Source organism: Brachypodium distachyon, chromosome 1 (assembly GCF_000005505.3).
Source record: "Brachypodium distachyon strain Bd21 chromosome 1, Brachypodium_distachyon_v3.0, whole genome shotgun sequence".
Taxonomy (NCBI): Eukaryota; Viridiplantae; Streptophyta; class Magnoliopsida; order Poales; family Poaceae; genus Brachypodium; species Brachypodium distachyon.
The window spans coordinates 51232876-51253150 of record NC_016131.3 but is presented as its reverse complement, the minus strand read 5'-3'; the positions used below and the strand labels follow the sequence as shown (position 1 = coordinate 51253150).

The window sequence follows — 20275 nt, the reverse complement described above, 5'->3', positions numbered from 1 at the left end:
GCTCGCCTCTCCCGATCCCACGCTCGAGGCCCAGCACCCCGCAGGCCCAGCAGGGCCCGAAGGAAGAGATCGATCGGAAGAGATCGATCAGAACTGCCATATACAATCACGAACTGAATCCAACCAGGTTAGCTTGCCGGAATTGCCAAGGAAGAGATAGATCAGGCAGGAACTGCCATATACAATCACATAACTGAATCCAACCAGGATAGCTTGCCGTTTGGGTTCGTAGTAACAAACCAAGACACACACGATTCCTTTTGAAAAAACTATATTAGCACCCACACCAGGAAGAGATCGATCAGGCCCCAGGAAGAGATTGATCAGGCACTTTCCTTCTCTCGCCCCACGCTCGCCTCGCCCACCCCAGGAAGAGATCGATTAGGCACCGTGAAACACGCTGAGGAGAGTCCCATCCATCATCTGCTTTCTACCAACGATCCACGCCCGCAGGCCTCGCGTCTCATGATCCTTTTTTCGCTGCAAGTTGAACAAAAACCAATCAATCCATCTCCAACTAAGGTATGATCATTTTTTCGCTGCAAGTTGAACAAAACTAATAAGCAGTGTTAATCTACTTGATGTACCAGGCACCGTGAGACACGTTGAGGAGAGTCCCATTCATTATCTGCTTTCCAGCAACGATCCACGCCCCAGGCCCCGCGTCTCACCAATCAATCCATCTCCAACCATAAGGTGTGATTCTTTTTTCGCTGCAAGTTGAACAAAACTGATAAGCAATGTTAATCTACTTGATGTACCAATAGTCTATCCATTGTAGATAAGTTTGAGCTGAGAAGTACAGAGCTTTTCAAGTCAGCAGACAAAACAAACTTAATTGACATTATCTATTGGCTCTGACATACTATATTATCATGATAGAAGAGATAGTGACCAGATTTACTCTTAACGAGCTTTGATTCTGGCCAACTTTTCATATGTGGACCCTAATACCCTTATTCTGATCTCTGATATGAATAATAAGTAAACAAGTTGTTTGAGGATTTTAGGGCCCTTTTTTAGCAAAAACTACTGAGACCAAGAATTAGCACTACTGACACAACACCTACATCCATAGCACATTACCCAGCACTCCAGCAGCAAGAAATAGAACCCGCCATGTAGAAGGTGGCAGGTGCTGCTGGGGCGCATACCTTTGATTGGTTGCAAGAACAAAGACCTTCGTGGTCATGTTGATCGTGTCCTCGCTGGATCAATAAACCTGTGGAGTTTGTGTACCGATTGCTAAGGTGCAGCCTTCATGCCTTAGTCGGATCGTCAACATCACCTCCTACCTAAATCGAAAGTTACCAATCTCATCAAAAGGTCGGGCCACCCCCAGCGATATCATGTTGGTAAAAACATTGAGAATGGGTTTTAAAATGAGAAAAGTCTGTTTGAAATCTTATCTTCGTAAGCGTACTCTGGAAAAAAAAATCTTGTCTTGCTACCCAATTTTGAACCTTCAACTCTCAATCCTAGCTAATCCCGACAGGTTTTCTTGCTAAGCATGTTTGTCTGTCTAGAATTGCTGACATGGCCAATGTTATGGCGCTAGGGCCCAATCTTTCATAGCGGCCCACCGGTCATGAAGGCCCAACAGCCCCAAACCCCCCTCCTCATCATTGTTTTCTCCCGAGCGACGGTCTGAGCAAACGGAATAATAGCAAGTAATTATCACATCTTTTCGTAAGGTACTCGTGGTCGGGGCATTGAACTAGGAGTGGTTCTAGGGTTTTCAGAGGTATGAGCAGAATTGGGGTTCTCAGGATTGAGAAAGCACACTTATTTGGACTTGATTTGGGTGCGATTAGGGCCAAGGTTTGCTTTATTTGTCGCTATGAACAGAAATTTTGATTAAAATTTAGGTTTTCGTCATAGATCGTGGAACCAACTAAGGTTTTGAATGTTAGGTTTCACTTCAATGTGGAGGTCAACAACATTGGCCCTCTTTTACGTATGTTTGAGGAGCGATGAAGGACGACATTGAAGGTGACCGGCCGTGAAATCATAGGTGATGTGTAACATTGGCAAGTGTTTTAGGTGAAACATTGATGTGCATACTTTAGGTATTATGGATTCTTATGTGAAGAAGGGTATCTTGTTTGGACTTAGTTCTTTGCTAGTGGTATGATGATCCATTAGTTTTTCATGTGAAAACATGGCGTGAGTTGTGTTGAAACTTACCCTAAGTCAAGTTATGAACTTGTGCTCGTACTGGTTATTTGTTGTGTTCCCTTTCAGGTGTTGCTTGAGCTGGAGGAACCTTGTTGATGATGGGATCGATGGATGAATCTTGGGAGAAGCTGAGGTCGAGGGATCAAGGTCATAGGGGACATTAGTGCGAAGGAACAACGGAAGTGAAGGCTACAATGATTCGGGAGGGCACCGGTTTGTCATGCGTTGTCTATATCAGAGATGTACAGTATTGGAGATACTATTCGGCACATGATGGTCGAGTTTTGAAGACATCACAAGGAAAGTTGATGGCATGGAGTGGCATCGACGTGAAGAGACTTAGGTCCAGTCCTAGCTGGTTAAGAGCTGTTAAAGACTGAACAAAAGTGTCGGCAATATGGCGTCCGATGGTGGACAAGTGGTAAACATGAAAGTTGTGTCTGTCATGGAGACAAACAACTTTGATTTTGGAGTCATCTCAATCCTAGTCGTATGCAGGCGTTTGTGTTGGGTTCGGACTTTGTTTAGAATCGCGAATTTTCCCTTATAAATAGAGTGCGTCCAGGCTAGGTTTTAGGCTTGGACGTGACGTGAGGGAGCTTAGAACTTTGCATCTAGATCAATTCTTGGGGAGTTCTTGGATGCATAGTTGCATCTTTTGTAATCGATCGACATCGTTTAAATAAAGAAATTCGTTGGCCATGTCATATCTGTTCTTCTCGGATCTTCGTGGATTCTTCATGCTAGATCTTTCTAACACTTTTCTGCACGTTTCTCACGAGATCAAGGGAAGATTGAGATTAATTCATCTTTCTTGTTATTTCTCGAAATTGGTTTTAAATTAATCCTCCTAATTTTCTATCAGCTGTTACTGTTTTGATCATATCTTTTGATCCATACGTCCGCTTGAGCTGATTCGTGCTGTGTTGGTTAGATAATTTCAATAGCTTTCTTTTGCATATACTCAGATGCAATTTTTGGTTCAGCCAATCAAAAGTTACGACTGTTATCTCGATCTCACACCGACGCAGGATGCGGGGGCAAGGATGTGTGCGGCGTTGGCGGCGACTGTTTTTTTAGGGAAAACAGTATATCAATGATCTGCTGCAATTATATTAATATAAAAAAGGTGTTGTACAAAATGGCTGATAACCAAAAGTTATCAGGTCGGCCTATCTAAAATTGTTAATCTAGTTGCCAAATTGGAACCCGAGAAAACCTAGCTACAACCTGCAGTTGAGGGTTAGTCCGACGTGGCAGCCACCTGTCCACTTTTAGCCTTCTCAAGCCGTTTTTGGACTAAAGTGTAACACTAATCTGAGTTTGCGGTTTCAGGCGCGCGTTTTTGATATTTATGGACCAATGGTGTGTTTTATTCTTTAATACCGGATTGAATAGCTGCACACCGTGACATCATGATACTTCCTGCAACTACACCAATCAGGAAGATACACACGGCATACCACACACTGGTTCACCCATTCCTCTCCCTTCTCTCAAACTCGGGCCTCTGTGAATTACTTCTGCATTGTTCTCTATTTCTCCTCAGCCTGCAGTCTTCATGAAACTTCTGTGTTATTTACCTCCCCATCTCTATCCTCCAACCTCCGGGTTGCACCCCTCAAACCAAGAAGGAACTGAAGAACAAATGGATTGCTTGGAGGATCATGCCATCGAAAGTAACCACAGCCACCACCCGCACTCTGTTCGAAAAAAAGAAAAAAAATCGAGCTAGAACAAAGGGCAGAAGAGAGGGAAGATCAATAGAAAGGTGGAGATGGGACTTACCGGTGCATTCAAGCAAGCATTATACCTTCTTCCAGGGTTGCTTGGGCTCCAAGAGATCCAACAAGGCGCCTTGATGCCACAGTAGCACGACAAGGCGGGCTCATGACCCATTGGGTCCTCCCGATATGGCAATGGCGTCCTCCCCGGACTCCTGCCTGGTCGCGCAAATGATTCTATCGACGAGCGTGACATTAGACTGCCTCTGCTTCAATTTTGTTCTTTTCTTTTGGGCGACCGATTTAAAGAGATACTCATTGCGTCAGGAAATACTTATTTCCGGACTGAGGGAGTACATAATAGACGGATGGGCCGCTATGACAGGCAGGGCCCTGGTGCCATAACTCTGCCACGTCAGCAATCTCGTATGGACACCACTTAGCAGGAAAACCCGTCGGGATTAACCGGGATTAAGAGTTTAAAGCTTGGAATTCAGGATTAGCAAGATGGGGTTTTGCAGACTTCGGCTACAAAGACTAGGTTTGAAATCCGGAAGTTGGTCTTGGACGAATGGGCGGGCTCTAATTTTAGAGTACGTGATCATTGGAATTCAATCAGGATACCAATCTTATCTGTGCTACAATTAATACCTACCTAAACCTTGAATTCCTTAACGATCGACCATTTCGGGTTCCAAATCTTCCAGTGGAGCAGCTGTGCGCGTATTAACTTTTTACCATTTTGAGTTCAAATCTTCCAATGGAATAGCTGTGCGTAAGACAGTTCGATCGTGACATTCTTAGCCGCATAAACAATGAAATTGATGCAATATGCGTCGTGCAAATATCGCAACAGATTAGATATACAGAATGAATACGGAAACCGATAGAAATTCAATACATCGAGGTCTAGACAGGTTGACGACTGGATACAAATTCAATATAGCAGACGAGCTCGGGAGTCCAACCGACCAAACTGGTTTTCCGTTTTCGATAATATTCACCATGTGCATCAAAACTGATACTCCGTACTGTATTTAACTAGCAGCAATTTTGCTGTAAAAAAAAAGCAGCGCATTTTTAGTTTGCATATAGGCAAAAGAAGTTGGAACTCTCCCAGATGTGTACATCCACCTCTCTAAGTCTAACTGTCAGCAAATCGAGCACAGATCCTTCGTTCGACCGGTGATCTGCAAGTTGGGCACTCTGTAATACCTTTATCTCGGTGAAGCTGATTGCAACTCACGCAAATGCTCTGATGCCGACATGGTAGAAAAACTACGGAAACTTCCTCATCCAAGCACATCTGGCATTCGCGCTCCTGCAGCACAGAATCAGGCCTAAACCCTGGAGGACGACCCATAAACATGGCTCTCTCAGGCCTCCTACCACTGGCCAGATCAAACTCCAATCCTTTTACGAGCTCCTCGAGTTCCTTAGCACTAGCCTTCAACCTTTTATTTTCATTCTCTGCATTCAACATTACATTGTTACACTCTGTTCTTGCTGACATCTCGGCCCGCTCCAGCTCATTTCTTGCAAGGTCAACCTGCTTCATAGCTTCAACACTCATCTTCTCTCCCTCCTCCTTCTTTTGCTGTATAATATTAAATGACAACACAGTTCAGAGTAAGAAAAGAGGACATGTGTCCCGGCAAAATACATTGATGAGCTAAGCATCTATTTGAACACCAGTAGGGCCCAAAAAAGAACAGTTTAGGTAACAAATAAACTCCCAGACTCTACGAGTAAAGCTGAATTTGCCACTCAGATGCTCTATGGGGTTAAGTAGAAGTTTTGCGTGTTGTGCAATATCTGCACCCATGCATGGGAACACAGATTCTAAAAAAGGTTACGCAGACTAATAGGAATACAGTATATACTAATGAAATTCCAGTTCTAGTAAACATCCATCTGTAAAACATAAGATTATGTATATGGCTACCATAAACGGGCCTTCATTCCGTAAACAGAGCAACATATCTTGTAACAGATGAACATTCAAAGAATATGCTAGGTGGCCTATCATACTCGTACTGCCATTCTGCATTTACGTAACAAAACTTATTGAATGAATCAACAACTGAGAACTAATCTGAACATGTATCAAATTTGAAGCAAAACATGGCTGAAATGACGTACCATTAATATATCTTTATATCCCTTAGCTTGTTCAAGATTTTCTAGTATCTTACATAGGTTACTCTGCTCAGCAGCAAGCTCCTCTTGCAAAAGGATCTTCTCTGTTTCCATAGACTTCAGTCTCTCAAGGGTCTCTTTTCCCTTCCTTAAAATCTCAGCAAGACTTGCAACTGATTGCTTGTCCTGTAACTTGGCAGAATCCTTTTCACGAGCAGAAAGTGCAATTTTACCTGTAAGCTCCAGTTCAAGACAATGTGCACGTTCAAGCTCATCTGAAGTACTGTCTACTGCCCTTTGTGTCTCATCAAGCCTTTCCCTGTTAAGCACGCCACACTCAAGAGTTTCCTTTTCCTTTCTGAGGGATACAAGAACAGGTTTTTCCATTTCTAGCCTCTTTATCGATTGCTGCAACCTTTCATGGGCCCAGTCTGCACAGACTTTCACCTCTAGCTTCAGCTCTCCCAATCGTCTAATTAGATCTAGAGCCATCTCCTCTTTCCTGTCTTTCGGAACCCAGTTGGTCCACATCCCATCATGTGAGAATTCAAATTCAAAGCCATCTGCAGGAGTGTTCGGGAGAGAGAAGCGTACGAGAGCATCAGCTTTAGTTTGATGCTTAGTTGCTGCCTTTCCACTACGTGATGCACTCGAGGAGTGTTTAACAGGAGAATAAATTGGATGAGTTGAAACCACTGTTGATGCATCTATTCTTTTGACTAAAGAAAGATTAGAGAGAGGCATAGTTGAAAAAGATGTGGGTGATTGTACGCGTTTTGTGTTGGCTACCGCTGAGGTGCCTGTGGAAGTGCTAGAAGCAGATTCAAGTAATGTTCTCATTGATCTACTCTCTTTGAGAATTCTCTTACTGCTGGTGCCTTTAGCTGCCTTTTTGCTCTGTGTAACCACAGTCCTAGTCAAGGTAGAAGACTTGTCCAATTGACCAGATGAAGAAACTTGATCTCCCCCTGTGGACTTCTCAAATGCTATATAATCTGTCAAAACATTGCTCCACATCCGTTCAGGAAATTGAGATAGCGCAGCTCGCCAAATTTCCACTTGTTCAGAATGAGATAGCACAGCTCCTCCTGGAGTTTCTGAGTGACTACAACAATATCCTCCTGAAGGCTCATTTATATTCTGATAGTTCACAACAAGGCCCTTTGATTGCTCATTTCCATAACCACTCATAGAAACTGAAAAGTCACAAGCAATAGAGATATCCATGTCACAGAGCAGAATGCACCATAATGCATCGCTCGCAGTGAAGAATGGAAAATAATTCTTGAGCAAACTTGATGCACAACTAAGAACGTACAGACCCAACATGTGCAAGTGCATATCAAGATTCTCACCCAGAGAAGAATCAACTTGTCGACCATTCTTTAACAATGCACGTGCCCTATCTGAAATATTGGTGATAGGTCCATCAAACTGGTAACAGAGTGTAGAGTCTCTAATGGCATGAATAACAGCGTCCTGAGAGTACCCTTCATGGGAAATCGTCTCAACAGCAGTCGTGAAGAACACATGTAAGCCGTATAGTGTAATATCCCTTAGCTCAGTCCAGCCCGCATACTGGAACCCATTCGATTCAACAGCCTCATTTTCTGAACCCAAATCAAGATCCTCAGAAGCTATATAGTCAACAACAAAAGCTTGCACACTTGACCATGCACATTCAAGCTTCACATCAGCCAAAGATGAACTAGCTTTGTTGGGATTCCCTTGCATTCCATCAGCAGTAAAATCTGACAGTAATGTTGTAGTGTTACTTGTATCATCTCTTTCTCCGACATGAGAAGAACACGGGTAGCTGCTGTTGCCAGAAACACCCATGATCAAGACAGATTTATCTGCCAGAAAAAGCGTTGAATGAGTGATGCAACAGAAATAAGAAGTAGAAGGAAATCAACACAGTAGTGATCACTAAAGGGCTAAACTGATTAAAAAAATATAAGCAATGGCACTTCTCAAGTACAGATTGGCTATGGTACTGGTCCAGCAAAGTTGTGCACTCAACTTGTAAGTTATACATATGATACAATTCCTCAACATTTGAGTGGAACTTCAACATAAAGGCATAAAATTTGAATAAAGTATAAATCACAACTTTGATGCACACTAAGCAAATTTAATATGCTAAATTCATTCAACACAAACTGAGACCATCAGAAATTAGCAAATAAGACTTCAACTATTTTGACCAGCAGATTCTGGAACCATATTTGCGCAAAAAAAAAGAAGGATTCTGTAACCATATAGTTGATCTAAGCAAGAAGAAACTTAAATGGGCACCAATTCTATAGAAAATGAGCAGAAAGTAAAGGCCCGCATGAGCAGTTATAGCACAAACCATGTACCCAGACATATGCCGATAGTAACTCTCCTATCAAAGAAGATAATGAGCAAAGTATTTCTTTTCTTTTCTAAGAACAATATGGAAACAATAAAGCTTACGGACAGGATAGTAGAACGCATGGATATCAACACATCTATCTACAAAACCAAACATAGCTTAATTTGCATTCTGAATCGAAACTAAAAAATAAACGAGGTTAAAGAAATAGGAAAACCACATCTGTCTACAAAACGAAAGAAGAAAAACAATCGTCTCACAAGGGTCTGCCTGAGAAAAATAAAAGAGGGAAAATCCGTCTCTCTAAAAAAAGAGAAACGATTCTAACCATGAAATTTAGATGTAAAATTACGGCCTGCAAGCGAGATCGAAATTTAAGAAACCAGTTTTTGCAGCACCCGAAAGTCTAACGAACGCCGTATTAAAGAGAACCACCAATCAAGATATGAATAAACACGAGGTAAGAAATGAACTCCAAATACAGAGAAAATTGGCCGAAAACTCCTTAGACGAACCAAAATATGTGCAACAAAATAACGAACAAAACAGATTAGGGTAAGGGGAGAAAAACAAGCATCAAGGCCCCGAGAACGACCCATCAAGAAACCAAGGAACACAAGGTTTTGTCCGGAAAAGCATGTTCTTTGCGAAATGCGAGCGGAGCAAGAAACTCGAAATTACATGGGAAAACCGCACAAATCCCCTCGATGACACCACGATCCCACGGATGCAAGAGGAAGGAAAGAACAGGGATAGAGGATAAAAGGCAAGGGTCTAAGAAACACCCAAGTAACCAAGCATCCACCAAAGGTTTCGCCTTCCATAGAGAGAGAAAGAGCAGAGAAAGACGCGCCGGGGGCGGCTCGCGGGGGAAGGGGGCGCGGGGGTCGGGAATGGGGGGTGCTCACCCTGTTTCGCCGGAGCAGAGGAGCGGAGAAGACGAGGAGGAGACGGGGGTTTGGGGATTTTGTGGGGTTTTGCCATTTGCGCTTGCCAACTGCTGGCGCTTGCAGGCACGCGAGATCGTCTGCGTCATGTCCGTGGCTGTGTGGTTATCTTTTTGCGAATAGGGGCCTTGTTTCTTTAGGAAAGGCCTTCATGGCAAATTTAATTACATACTCCCGAACCAGTCTACGTATCTACCACTGCCCCATTTTTCAGAAAATAGAATTCACAGTTCGATGCCGATACAAAACCATGGTCATAATGAATAATTGTAGCCGTAATTCCCAGTCTATGTATCAAACGCCGCATCAACATTTGATTTTTCACATAATTCTCCCGCAGCTTCCTCCATCCATGACGCCCTATTCCCTATCGCACCTTCTTCTTCGTTCTCAAGTATAGTTGGTAGCTAGCACCGAGATGCCTTAGACCGAATGCATCGGACTTTGGATTTGTTCACCATGAGTTGCTTTGCCGCCTCTTCCACCGGACATACCAAATTATTTTTTTAAAGAAAACTGCGGGGGGCCACTCGAGGATAAACGAGAACCTAAATGGCATCCAGAGGACATGAACCCAAGTGGTGTGGTCGTACATCCCCTTCCGAAAACAAGTAAGCTAGGCTCACACTCAACATACCAAATTCTTGTGGAAATCAGATCATATTCCAGAGATATGTGATCAAGGAACGTTTTACAGTAAAAGTAATTCCAACCTGTTGTGCTGCGGTCAATTGAATGTGTTTCACTTAGATAAATATTAGATTAAAAAATACAAGCCATGGTCATGGGGAGATGAGCAAGTAGATGGATATTGTGCTGTGTACTCCTCCGTTCCATAATTCTTGTCTCAAATTTGCCCAAAAATGAATGTATTTATTTTTTTAAAGCGTTTAGATACATGTAATATTTCGACAAGAATTATGAAACGGAGGAAGTAAGAATTATTACTATTTCCATAATATGAACTAGAGTTATGAGCACCTTGCCTCGCTGTTAAATGAAGTGGTGTTTTTCTTCGTTTTAAAAATAAATTAGACTTGATCCTTGCCTCATTGTAAATCTTGGGGCCTGTCCCCTTGCCTTTTCTTTTTTCCTTATATTTTCCCCTTTTAAATATGTACATGTAATCTTTCTTCCATTTTAATATATAACAATAGGAGCCTCTCCTGCTGTTTTGATCCCGGTCAAAAAAAGTAGTGTTTTATTTATTTATGCAGCATGCTGTCTGCATTTTTTGTGATTTGTGTTTAGGACATCTTTTGTGCCTCTGGAACACAAACATAACGAGAACTCCCACTACATCATATATTTCCAAAGAAAATGCCTGGTACCTACTCGTTAGATTTTATAAAATAATAAATATCTGCATCACGAAATTCTGCAACTGATTAAAGAAGGGTGTTCCCCGCAAAAACAAATTAAAGAAGGATGTCACATACATACTTTCAAGCATAAAGTTAATGTCCCGATAAGTCAAGAACCGTAATTCAAAAGAGTTTTCTTGATCCCATTGGATTCAAAAACAAATAAAGATGGATCACTAAATAAAACCAGAGTTTTCCGTAAAAAAACGGAGTGAAAATTAACCTAGAAGGCTATTTGAAATTTAGTCGTGAAGTGGTATTTACGCTTCTACGTACTCACGCAGGGTTTCATGCGCGTATAGTATTATTCAGAGGCCACGATTTAGCATTTTCCTGAAACAATCCTTAACACTCTTTGTGATACTGAGAAAAGTCAAGATCAACTTTTAATACCTATAGAAATTTCTCTCCCATTCAGATTCTACAAAAGTATACCAGTGTCCAAAGCAACGTAAAATTGTTGGAATTTTTCAACATTATGTGAAGGGCCAATGTCTCAAAATTAATTTAGATGCATCCTCAAGATACCTCTGGCATCTCCAGGTTCGACCCCCAGATACCTACCTCGAGTCCTCGAAAGCAACTTCTTGAAAGTGGTACGACCTGCAAACAAAGCATGCTAGGTATCTCAATGATTTTTTTGCATGGATGCTTCATATTTGACGAAAACCTTCCACATCATTGTCATGTAAATGAATTCCGTATGGAAAGCGATATCCGTTTTCAAGCGGATCTCCTGATTCTCATGCATAAAGAAGCATAAAGTAGGGTTAGCACTTCAACTATAGTACAAAAAGGAGAAACCTTTGAATGGTAGTCGAACTGGGCATGATGTAGATAAAAGGGACATGAGCATGTTTTCTATACAGCCTGTTGTTTCGGTGTAACTTATGTCAGCATCTATGTAACGGTGTATTGTGTCTTTTACATCATACATATAATTCTACTAAATATTCTTTTTATTAGTACCGTATCAATAGTTTCATCAGTACTGCGCGGGGAATTACACAGTTACTTTTAGTAATCGGAGGTAAATCCTGCGGCTAAAGAACACAGTGAATTCCCTACAAGAATATCCAGCGGTCAGGAAGCAGCAGGTGACAAAATCGGACGGTCCAAACAGTCCGGACGAGCTATCTGTAAAGAGCAAATCATTCTGTTCAAGAAAAAAAAAAGAGCAAATCGTCGGCCCAGCCCACCATACGGAAGAGATCTGAGTCGGCGCCGCCGGCCCTTTCTTCCTCGACGCCGGTGACTTCGAGCAGTGAGCAACGAGAGAACTGAAGTGCCAAGCTTCCAAGGACGGCAACTCCCACGCGCCGGCTGCCGTGTGACGCTTGGGATTCTAGAAGACTTCAAAATCGTCAAACCGACCTTGATCCTGGGAGTGGAGCCAAGTTCCAGCACCGAGCAAGCTCGGCGAGATGATGTCGCCGAAGCCCTCTGCCTCCACTGCAGCGGAAGGCGGCGGGATTCCCTCAAACTTCCGCTCTACGCCGACGGCGAGGTGAGATTTTGGCTTGCCCCGCCCCCCCTCCCCCCCCCCCCCCCCCCCCCCCCCCCCCCCCATTTCTCAATCTCCTCAACCCTGACATTTGCGTTTATGCTTTGTCGTTTGCTAAAAAATAAATCTATTGTGCGGTCGTAAATTTGGTTACAATGGGATAAATCAGTGCTAAAAGTTCCCCAGGATTCCATTCTCCGTTCTATTGGTAGCTCGAGTCTGCATAATTCGTTATGGTTCTCCATCAGTTATGCGTGAGCTGCAAGATTACTTCAAATTTCTGGAATCATTAAACAGATGCGTCATGAGCCTGTCATTCGTTGTAATCAGTGGGAGTGTGGGACATATCAAACTATATTCACTTAAATTCGAGGTGTACTTATTAAGTTATCCACAGTAAAGAGGAACACATGTCTACTTTGTTGTTTGTTAACACTTTTATGTATAGCTATATTATGGATTATCATAACTTGGCAAGCGTCGACATGCTTTGAAATGTTGTTCAAAATTATTTGGAACACTAGAATTGAGCGAAACTGAAAGGTTTTCGTCAAATATGACACTCTGCCAGGTTCTCGCTAGAAAACTATTTTGTGCATTATTGGTATGCACCTCACAATCTGTGAAATACTTGACTATTAGGCAACTTCTTGCTTGAAGTGGTGAATGTATAGAACTATATTCTATGGTTGGATGGAACAAACTGGGTAACTACCGCCATGAAGATGACCGGATGGCAAGGGATAGGGGATTGGAGAGTAGATCATAGTTTTCAGCAGGATGAACAAGGGAGAGACTAGATTGATTAACTTCTCATTGCTTAATAGATAATTGATACTATATGGAAGGATTTACTTGACCACTAAGTAATAATCCAAATGATAAGGATTCTAATCTAACTCTAATCTTATCTCTTTCCTATCTAAATAACTCTTTTCTCTATTTAAATAATTTTCCATATTTGTTGGAATATATTACTTAATCCTATATCCATGCACATAACAACTACCGACCCCAAGAGGCACAGCGGGTTATTGTCTATCCGATTCATTTCTCACATAGGATCCTCTTTATATAGGCCTTACTATTCAAACTAAGTTACAGATCATAAAGCTTATCCTTAATCGGTTGAAGGCCCAAGCTAATGGATAGTTTTTTGATTTAAAGGGTAAACTACTGAACTGGGGGATTGCGGTCTTATCTCATAATTAGGAGCGGATCTCCCTGCTATGCTGGGGCCATCTACTTCTGCCATAGTTTCTTTTACACGACTTCTGAATAGTGTGCTTCTTACAACTACTAAATATTATTCAATATTCATGAAGTCAGAGAGAGGTGAGCTACAGCATGACGCTCAAGTGTTGAATGCAGAGTTGTTTCTACCCATTTCAGATTTCACAGGATTCAGTTCTCTAACTATTGTGCCCATATTATAGTTTACTTAGTTTAGCGGCGTCATATCCTATGAATCCCACTGCCTTAATGCATCCCTGCATCCACTGGTTTTTGGCCGATGGATGAAAATCGTAGTGTCCCGAACGCGTCCCTGGCAATTTTGTGAAAATAGACCCGCTCGGTGCCTTCAACGTGGTCATATTAGCAGCAGGTTTCCCAATTACCCCCTTTGTCCCAAATCCATGCCATGATATGCGTGCTGACCCCAACCTCCCCGCTGAACCATCGGCCTCGACGGTGATTCAAGGCGTGGTTCATGGGCCAGTGAGCAGCAACCAAAGGGCAGCTGTGCTAACTCTCCTTTCTTTTCGACGGCGAGATCAAGAGCTTGTTTCCATGGCCCGGCGACACGGCCTCAACTCATCGTCCGGTTGTTGCAGGCAGCAGGGCGAGCAATCAAGTCAGGCACTTAGGCATACGGCGCCACTACGACTGAACCAATTTCTAATCAATTTGAAGAGGCATGGATTAGTACAATACGTGTATAAATTACTCCTGACCCCTTTGCATGTGAACCAATTTCTAATCGATTTGAGGAGGTATGGGTCGTTGCTGCCTAGAATGGTGAAACAGTTCTCCCTGGGTCTCTGCTTCTGGGGTGTGGTTGCCGTCCACGCGGTACTCTGTATCGCCAGAATAGTTGACGGCTGCCGTCGCAAGACATGATCACTGCCATGGCCAACTGCAGCCACCGGGATGTGGTCACCGGTCATACCCTAGACGATGGTCTGCCCTGGCCGCGTAAACCGGCTCTTTGGCGTAGTGGTGCAGTAGTCATCATCGTTGCCGACCGACTCGCCGACGGCATGTGTACCAGGATCCTGCCACAAGATGCCAGAGTTGATTTGGGGATCAGAAATTTTTTGTTTGCAGCAAGCCATAGTTGAGGGATTGGGGAGGGGAGCGATTGGATTCAGGCTGTGTTAGCAAAATTGCAAGGCTGACTTTGATTGGCAGCGAGCGTGTTTTTGCAAAAACATCGTGGCTGCATTACAGGTGGAGGGATTGCATCGGATGGCTAGAGATAGACGGATGCAGGGATACACGAGGGCAGTGGGATTCATAGGATATGACCCCTAGTTTAGCATCTAATACGATATTTGACTGACCAACACTCATGATTTTGATTGCCCTTTTGCAGGTCAACACCATTGCAAGTAATTCATATTTTGGGGAACTTCGTTAGAATTTGGTCTGTGTACTCGTTATATAGCTACCTATCAAGTAGTCGGGATTCAATAGTTGGCTTTATCTTCAGTTGCCTTGTACCTGCTTCAGTCATCTTCTTAGTCTTGCAGAAGCCTTGGAAAGGTCGGCCTCTGCCCAACTCACAGGTTTGTGTGCATTTTTTTTTCTTCAGATTGCGTTGTCTGCTACTAGATTCCTGCTTTCTTTTTATTCAATTTTGTGGCATCTTATCAATTTTGTTGCATCTTATCAGGTTGTTCCTACTGTTATCAATGGAGGAATTCTAGCATTGTACTTCGTGTTGTGGGGTAAAGGACTTCTTGCTTGTGGACCACTAGTGTAAGTATAGTATTCTTTGAGCACGTTGACATCTTAGGTAGCTATCTGTGGTGTATGATGTAAGGATGTACAAAGGAGTATCTTGTGTCTGGTGCAAACCTCCCTCTAGACGCTGTCATGCAAACCATGCTTTGAGCCCATGGATGTCTGATCAATCAAAAAGAAAAGATGGAACACTTTGTTGGATCTACTCCTTGGAGACAATCGCTCTAGCTCTCTTCACGATGTTGGTTGGACAGCTGAGGAGTAGAGTTGCATTTAGAGGGGTTTGCACCTAACTTCCTGAGAATTTAATCTGTTTCGGAACACTTTAATCATAGAAGTATATTTAAATCAAAAGTTGGACACCACGTGAGTATTGTGCACTGTTTTATCATCCTAATTATATTACTAAAAGGACCTGCCTACTGTTTTATGCGCATCTAAGCTTCATTTTACTCTTGCCTGTTGAGTCTAGTTCTCTGCTGGCGGAGTACTCAGGTGCTGTTCTTGGTGTTCTCTCTGCTGCTTTATATGGAAGGAAAGCCAATATATGGAAAAAGGCAAGTTACTTGTATTTAAATGTAATTCAGTTTTGCTGGTTTTGTTTATGATTATATGGTGTTGTGCTAAGTCGCCAAGCATCTGAAGATCATTGTTTAGTGACCCCTTATTTATATGGAAGAGGTCACTTTGATATCAATCAACCCCTTTTTGCTGTATTTTATGTAGTTAAGTCAGATATCAGTTATATGTGCAAAGCACAAGCACTGTTTTCTGGCCAATAAGTTCAGCATAAATGCTGATATGCACAAACAAATACCAGACCTGTCATTGTTTGTTTATTCTGATTTAGACGTTCCTCTTAATGCATAGTTGCGAACTGAGTGCAACTCAGCTGGCTAGATGCTCGAGTGCAGGGTCAGCCCATCCGGTGCGGGATCTGGTCTCCGCGAAGCGTGCTTGTGGTTGTTTGTTCTAGTTAAAAGTTCTAGGTGCCAGTACTTGTTGGTTGAGTTATTTTTCTTCTATTGTATAGTCTGTAGACACAGTTGCAGTTGATATAACTTAGCGCAAAGCATAACTGATTGTGTATGCATGCATGTGTGCATGAATATTCACAAGAGCATAAACTGAATTTTTCTTTCTCTGTAGCCACCTGTCTGAAATCTCATTTGTGCAATTATGATTAGATTACCCGATGCATTGCAACTATTGAATGCCCCCCTGTCATCATGTGTGGACTTTGGTAAATCACAATCTTATTTCCCTGGCTCTGTAGATTGGAGGCCTCTCTGCTATGATGCTATCATACTATCTGTTATCAAATGGTTGGGCTACGAGAACAAATTCGCCACTCTGTATCCTGTTTCAATAATCTGAATTGACATACTCGGCATAACTTACATTTTTTTTCCATTTAAAACTTGATCCCAAATTGTATTACAGAAGTACCTGTGTGTTAATAAACTTCCTGTGAGTTGTGTCGCAAATCCTTGACTTCATACAGATAGCTTTGGAGGTGAACCACTGGAGAAGGAAACACAAATTACTGGAATGAAAGAAATGGTTGTGCCAATTACTGCTGGAGTTTTATCTGCTTTGAGGAGAGTATTGGCTCGGCGGGTCTCTCTCAAGGTACTCCAAAGTACAGAAACCTTCTATCACTAATTATCAAGACCTTCTGGTTATCTCTTTTTTTAGTTTATGCCTGCACAAACTTTATATCAATTGATAATCACCATCATTTTATTCCTCTGCAGAATCAACTTAAAAGGCGTCTTCATGCAATAACTTTTGCTTCTGCAACATGTTTTCTTTTCCCATTTGCGATGTGGGATACAATTCTTGTGAGTAAAAATTGCTTATGCAATAGTATGCAAATACTTTCCGCGGTTTGAGATTTTTGCACCTATTTTGTTTGATATGTAGTGATGGTTGTTTTGTTCATGCAGGGTTCAGCATCTGACAGCATAGTTAAAGTGCAACTTCCAAGCTGGGCATACTTGAGTACTGTTTTGTTTGGAATAGTGCTTATATTCTATGTTGACAATATTGCCGAGGAAAAGTAAGACTTGTCTAACAAAAGGAAAGCTGAATTGTGATTAGAAAGCAAATGTAGATATTGCTCTCATCCACCAAATTTTTATAGTATTCTAGTTCACCACAATTATTTTGTTAAATATCCGCCCAACCTACAGTAGATTATTGACTTGAACATATTATCCCTTACACCCCCTTCACTAATAACCATATAAAATATAGTATTTCTGTTTCTTCAGTCCTTCTTGAGTTAGTTAGGTGTTATTTCTGGCATTCTTACTAAGAACTAACTATTTAATTAAATCGTATTTTACTTCATGATACAATATTTCCTTGATTATTACTGTTTGGCAGATTGCATCTGGTCTTCTCTTCTCCAAGGTACCTGATGGTTTCAACAGGTTGCATCATTGTTTTGGAGATATATTACAAAATGGACTTCTCCCTTTTGGGCTTTCTGCTTTGCTCTCTAATTTTGGGATTTGGTTAGTTTGCGAGTTCCCATACTTTATTCATTAGTAAACTCTACATTTGCTCTGTGAACTATACTGTGCATAGTGCAAACTATACCACTTTTGACTGTCCATTTTCAGAATATTCTAATTCTTATCTGGCAATTTCCTCTCCAAAGATGATGTCTTAATTCTTAGTCAGCGAAAATAAATGCCGTCCTTTTGCAGGCATTTTCGAAGCAACCTCCTTGGAGCGCTCAAAGAAAAGTCCATTAGAGGCAAATGAACTCTCAAATGGATCATTTCACAACCACTTGCCAATTTCAGCACTTCCAAGCTAAAACTCTCAAAATAACCCCGGTAAGACACTGTCACGACCTAGGTTTCAGAAGGCATAGTTGTGAGAGGTGGGAGGTCTGGGTTGTGGCGGTTTGGGTTCAGGCGCTGTTGTGTTCTAGGGTTGAAGATGCTTTGTGGAGGAGAACCTCCACTTTTTCTTTGTTTATTCCTTGATGCCAATTACACGGATACTGCCTTAGGAACCGGGCAACTAGAGATAGAAACCAAATCAACTAAGGACTTCTGATTCTAAACAACGACCATGACTTGCAACTAAAGGAAGGTCACGAGTCCTAAGATAGGAAGGCTTGTCTAAGCCTTGGCTTTATCCTGTGCAGTGTCCTGATTATCAGCGCCTCCTGCGCTCCTGGCCACATGGCAGCGGCTTTAGTACTTGCCCCACATGACATACACTTAGTAAAAAGTTTTGTGTTTACTTGAGTATGAAGTTGTGGTCAGTATCAAAATGCTTAGGATGAGGTTGTAGTATGTACTAGTAATATTTAAGACCAGAGGTTTGAACTAATAGGAGTGAATCTCAATAAAACTTTTAATTTGTATCCAGTATGCACTCCTCATGTGTTGATTTCGATGGGGGGAAAACAATTAAATAAGTCGAGGATGACTCTTGCATTTTATTAAAAGTTTTGCAAGTCTGTAGTAACATTTTTTATCTACTTATTCGACCAACAGTACTAACTCTTTATTTTCTTGTATCACCACAGCGCTCGAGAAAATGGCTGCTGTTGCTCAGCTCAAATACGTGGTTTATACTAGAGTTTGAACCACACAGGTTTTGGGCGTTTTGTCATGTGAATTTTTCGGTGATCCTCCACTGAAACTGGTAGCAGTGTGCCAGTGTCCATCCCTGTAACTCCCTGATATCTGCATGGTAGTTAATGCATTTGTCACAGAAAAGATCCTCTTTCCAGATTGTAGTGGTGATTTTTGTGCAATCCCCCGGTTGGATACGAAGATGTTTTGAACAATGAAATGTGTAAACTATCGGCATAATGGCCAACATGATAACTGTATACTTATATGTACTTTGTGCACTCCATCGACAACCCCTAATGAGGCTCTGGTTCAAAAATTCAAAAAATATAGTTAGAAATTTTAAAGAATCCTGATTATTATTTTTCAAATTCAAAAAATATCAAGTTTTGAAAATCCTGAAAAAATATAGACAGATACATACATACATACATATATATGTGTAATATGTATATGTAGTTTTTTGAGAAATATTTTTATTTATAAGATACATAAAAATACAAATATGTAAATCTATAGTGTATTATTTGTAAATCCACAATTTTGTCTTTTTTATGTAGCTTAGATATAAATATATTTTACAGATATGTAATACACATTCATGTGTATCTACAGATTGTTTTCAGAAATTCTTGAAACTTCTAATGTATTGAAAGTGGAGCCTGTGCTACACTCAAATACTGAATGCATTTCGATTGGATTCCGAGGCGAGCTGGTGCCTGTTGCACAGTTGCTGCCAGCCTACAGGCCTCATCGTTAGCCCAACCGGGTGACGATGCGAGTACATTTCTATAGCAATCATGCATATCGTAGCAAGTCTAGAAAATCTGGCAGTTATGTCGATTATCTTGAATCGTTTCCGTCTTGCGCTTATATTTAGAGACGTACTCGGCTTCCCCGTAGCCACAGGGTCCACTTAGATCTTCTTTCTCCAATCTTGAATTAGGAAAGAAGGGGATATTCGTGACTAGTAGCGGTTTCATTATGGGGCAGCTCATGATCTTCGTATCGATCTATTATCCACCTCTATATCTATAATTTCTTAGCTAAACGGGTGGAAGATTTGTTGAGGTAATCTAACCACAGGGTAATTTGTTTCCATTTGCTTGGCGTTGCTTCGGCTGTACCTTTGTGCTAGTAGACACTAGACACTCGACCTAGACGCACAGGGAGCGAGAGCGCCAAACCTCCAGGTGACGCTCACGGTATCTGCAGTACCCATGATTTTTGCCAACCACGTGTCTATTCCCTTTTTTTCTTAACGTTTTTTTCTCTCCTCAACAGAACTCCATCTTCTTTTCTCTCACACGGGCTGGTCTCTCCTCTCTCGCTCAGCGGGCATGGCCATCCCCAGCCTCACTACTGCATCTACCCCCGTGCGCCAGGAAGCTCTGCATCTACCCCCGTGCCCTCTCTCTCTCTCTCGGTTTTTCTTTGAATGTTTGTCTTCTGATTTTTTAGCACCATCATGTATCATGGGAGGTACTAATT

At 41.9% G+C, this 20275-nt stretch overlaps 2 protein-coding genes across 2 annotated transcripts; one reads left to right on the top strand and one right to left on the bottom strand.

Annotated features, from left to right (window-relative positions):
• Positions 1–4747: 4747 nt before the first annotated feature.
• LOC104581673 (putative E3 ubiquitin-protein ligase RF4) lies at positions 4748–9448 on the bottom strand. The gene is made up of 3 exons (XM_010229873.3): positions 9309–9448; positions 6045–7897; positions 4748–5499 (listed from the first exon to the last, which is right to left on the bottom strand). The coding sequence occupies exons 1-3, from the start codon at positions 9382–9384 to the stop codon at positions 5047–5049; spliced, it is 2382 nt and encodes a 793-aa protein (XP_010228175.2). The 5' UTR covers positions 9385–9448; the 3' UTR covers positions 4748–5046.
• A 2409-nt stretch (positions 9449–11857) lies between these two features.
• Positions 11858–19084, top strand: LOC100822920. Its single transcript, XM_010229872.3, has 11 exons — positions 11858–12218; positions 14812–15004; positions 15112–15197; positions 15655–15739; positions 16459–16537; positions 16687–16814; positions 16940–17026; positions 17132–17244; positions 17574–17704; positions 17900–18031; positions 18736–19084. The coding sequence occupies exons 1-10, from the start codon at positions 12136–12138 to the stop codon at positions 18010–18012; spliced, it is 1098 nt and encodes a 365-aa protein (XP_010228174.1). The 5' UTR covers positions 11858–12135; the 3' UTR covers positions 18013–18031; positions 18736–19084.
• Positions 19085–20275: the final 1191 nt, after the last annotated feature.

Excerpts from the sequence above, each read along its gene's own strand:
- LOC104581673 (XM_010229873.3), bottom strand. The coding sequence starts at position 9,384 with ATGGCAAAACCCCACAAAATCCCCAAACCCCCGTCTCCTCCTCGTCTT. Across the intron at positions 7,898-9,308 it reads CTCTGCTCCGGCGAAACAGG|ATAAATCTGTCTTGATCATG; the intron begins GTGAGCACCCCC and ends TTTTTCTGGCAG. Across the intron at positions 5,500-6,044 it reads GATATAAAGATATATTAATG|CAAAAGAAGGAGGAGGGAGA; the intron begins GTACGTCATTTC and ends AATATTATACAG.
- LOC100822920 (XM_010229872.3), top strand. The coding sequence starts at position 12,136 with ATGATGTCGCCGAAGCCCTCTGCCTCCACTGCAGCGGAAGGCGGCGGG. Across the intron at positions 16,815-16,939 it reads CTCGGCGGGTCTCTCTCAAG|AATCAACTTAAAAGGCGTCT; the intron begins GTACTCCAAAGT and ends ATTCCTCTGCAG. Across the intron at positions 17,027-17,131 it reads CGATGTGGGATACAATTCTT|GGTTCAGCATCTGACAGCAT; the intron begins GTGAGTAAAAAT and ends TTGTTCATGCAG.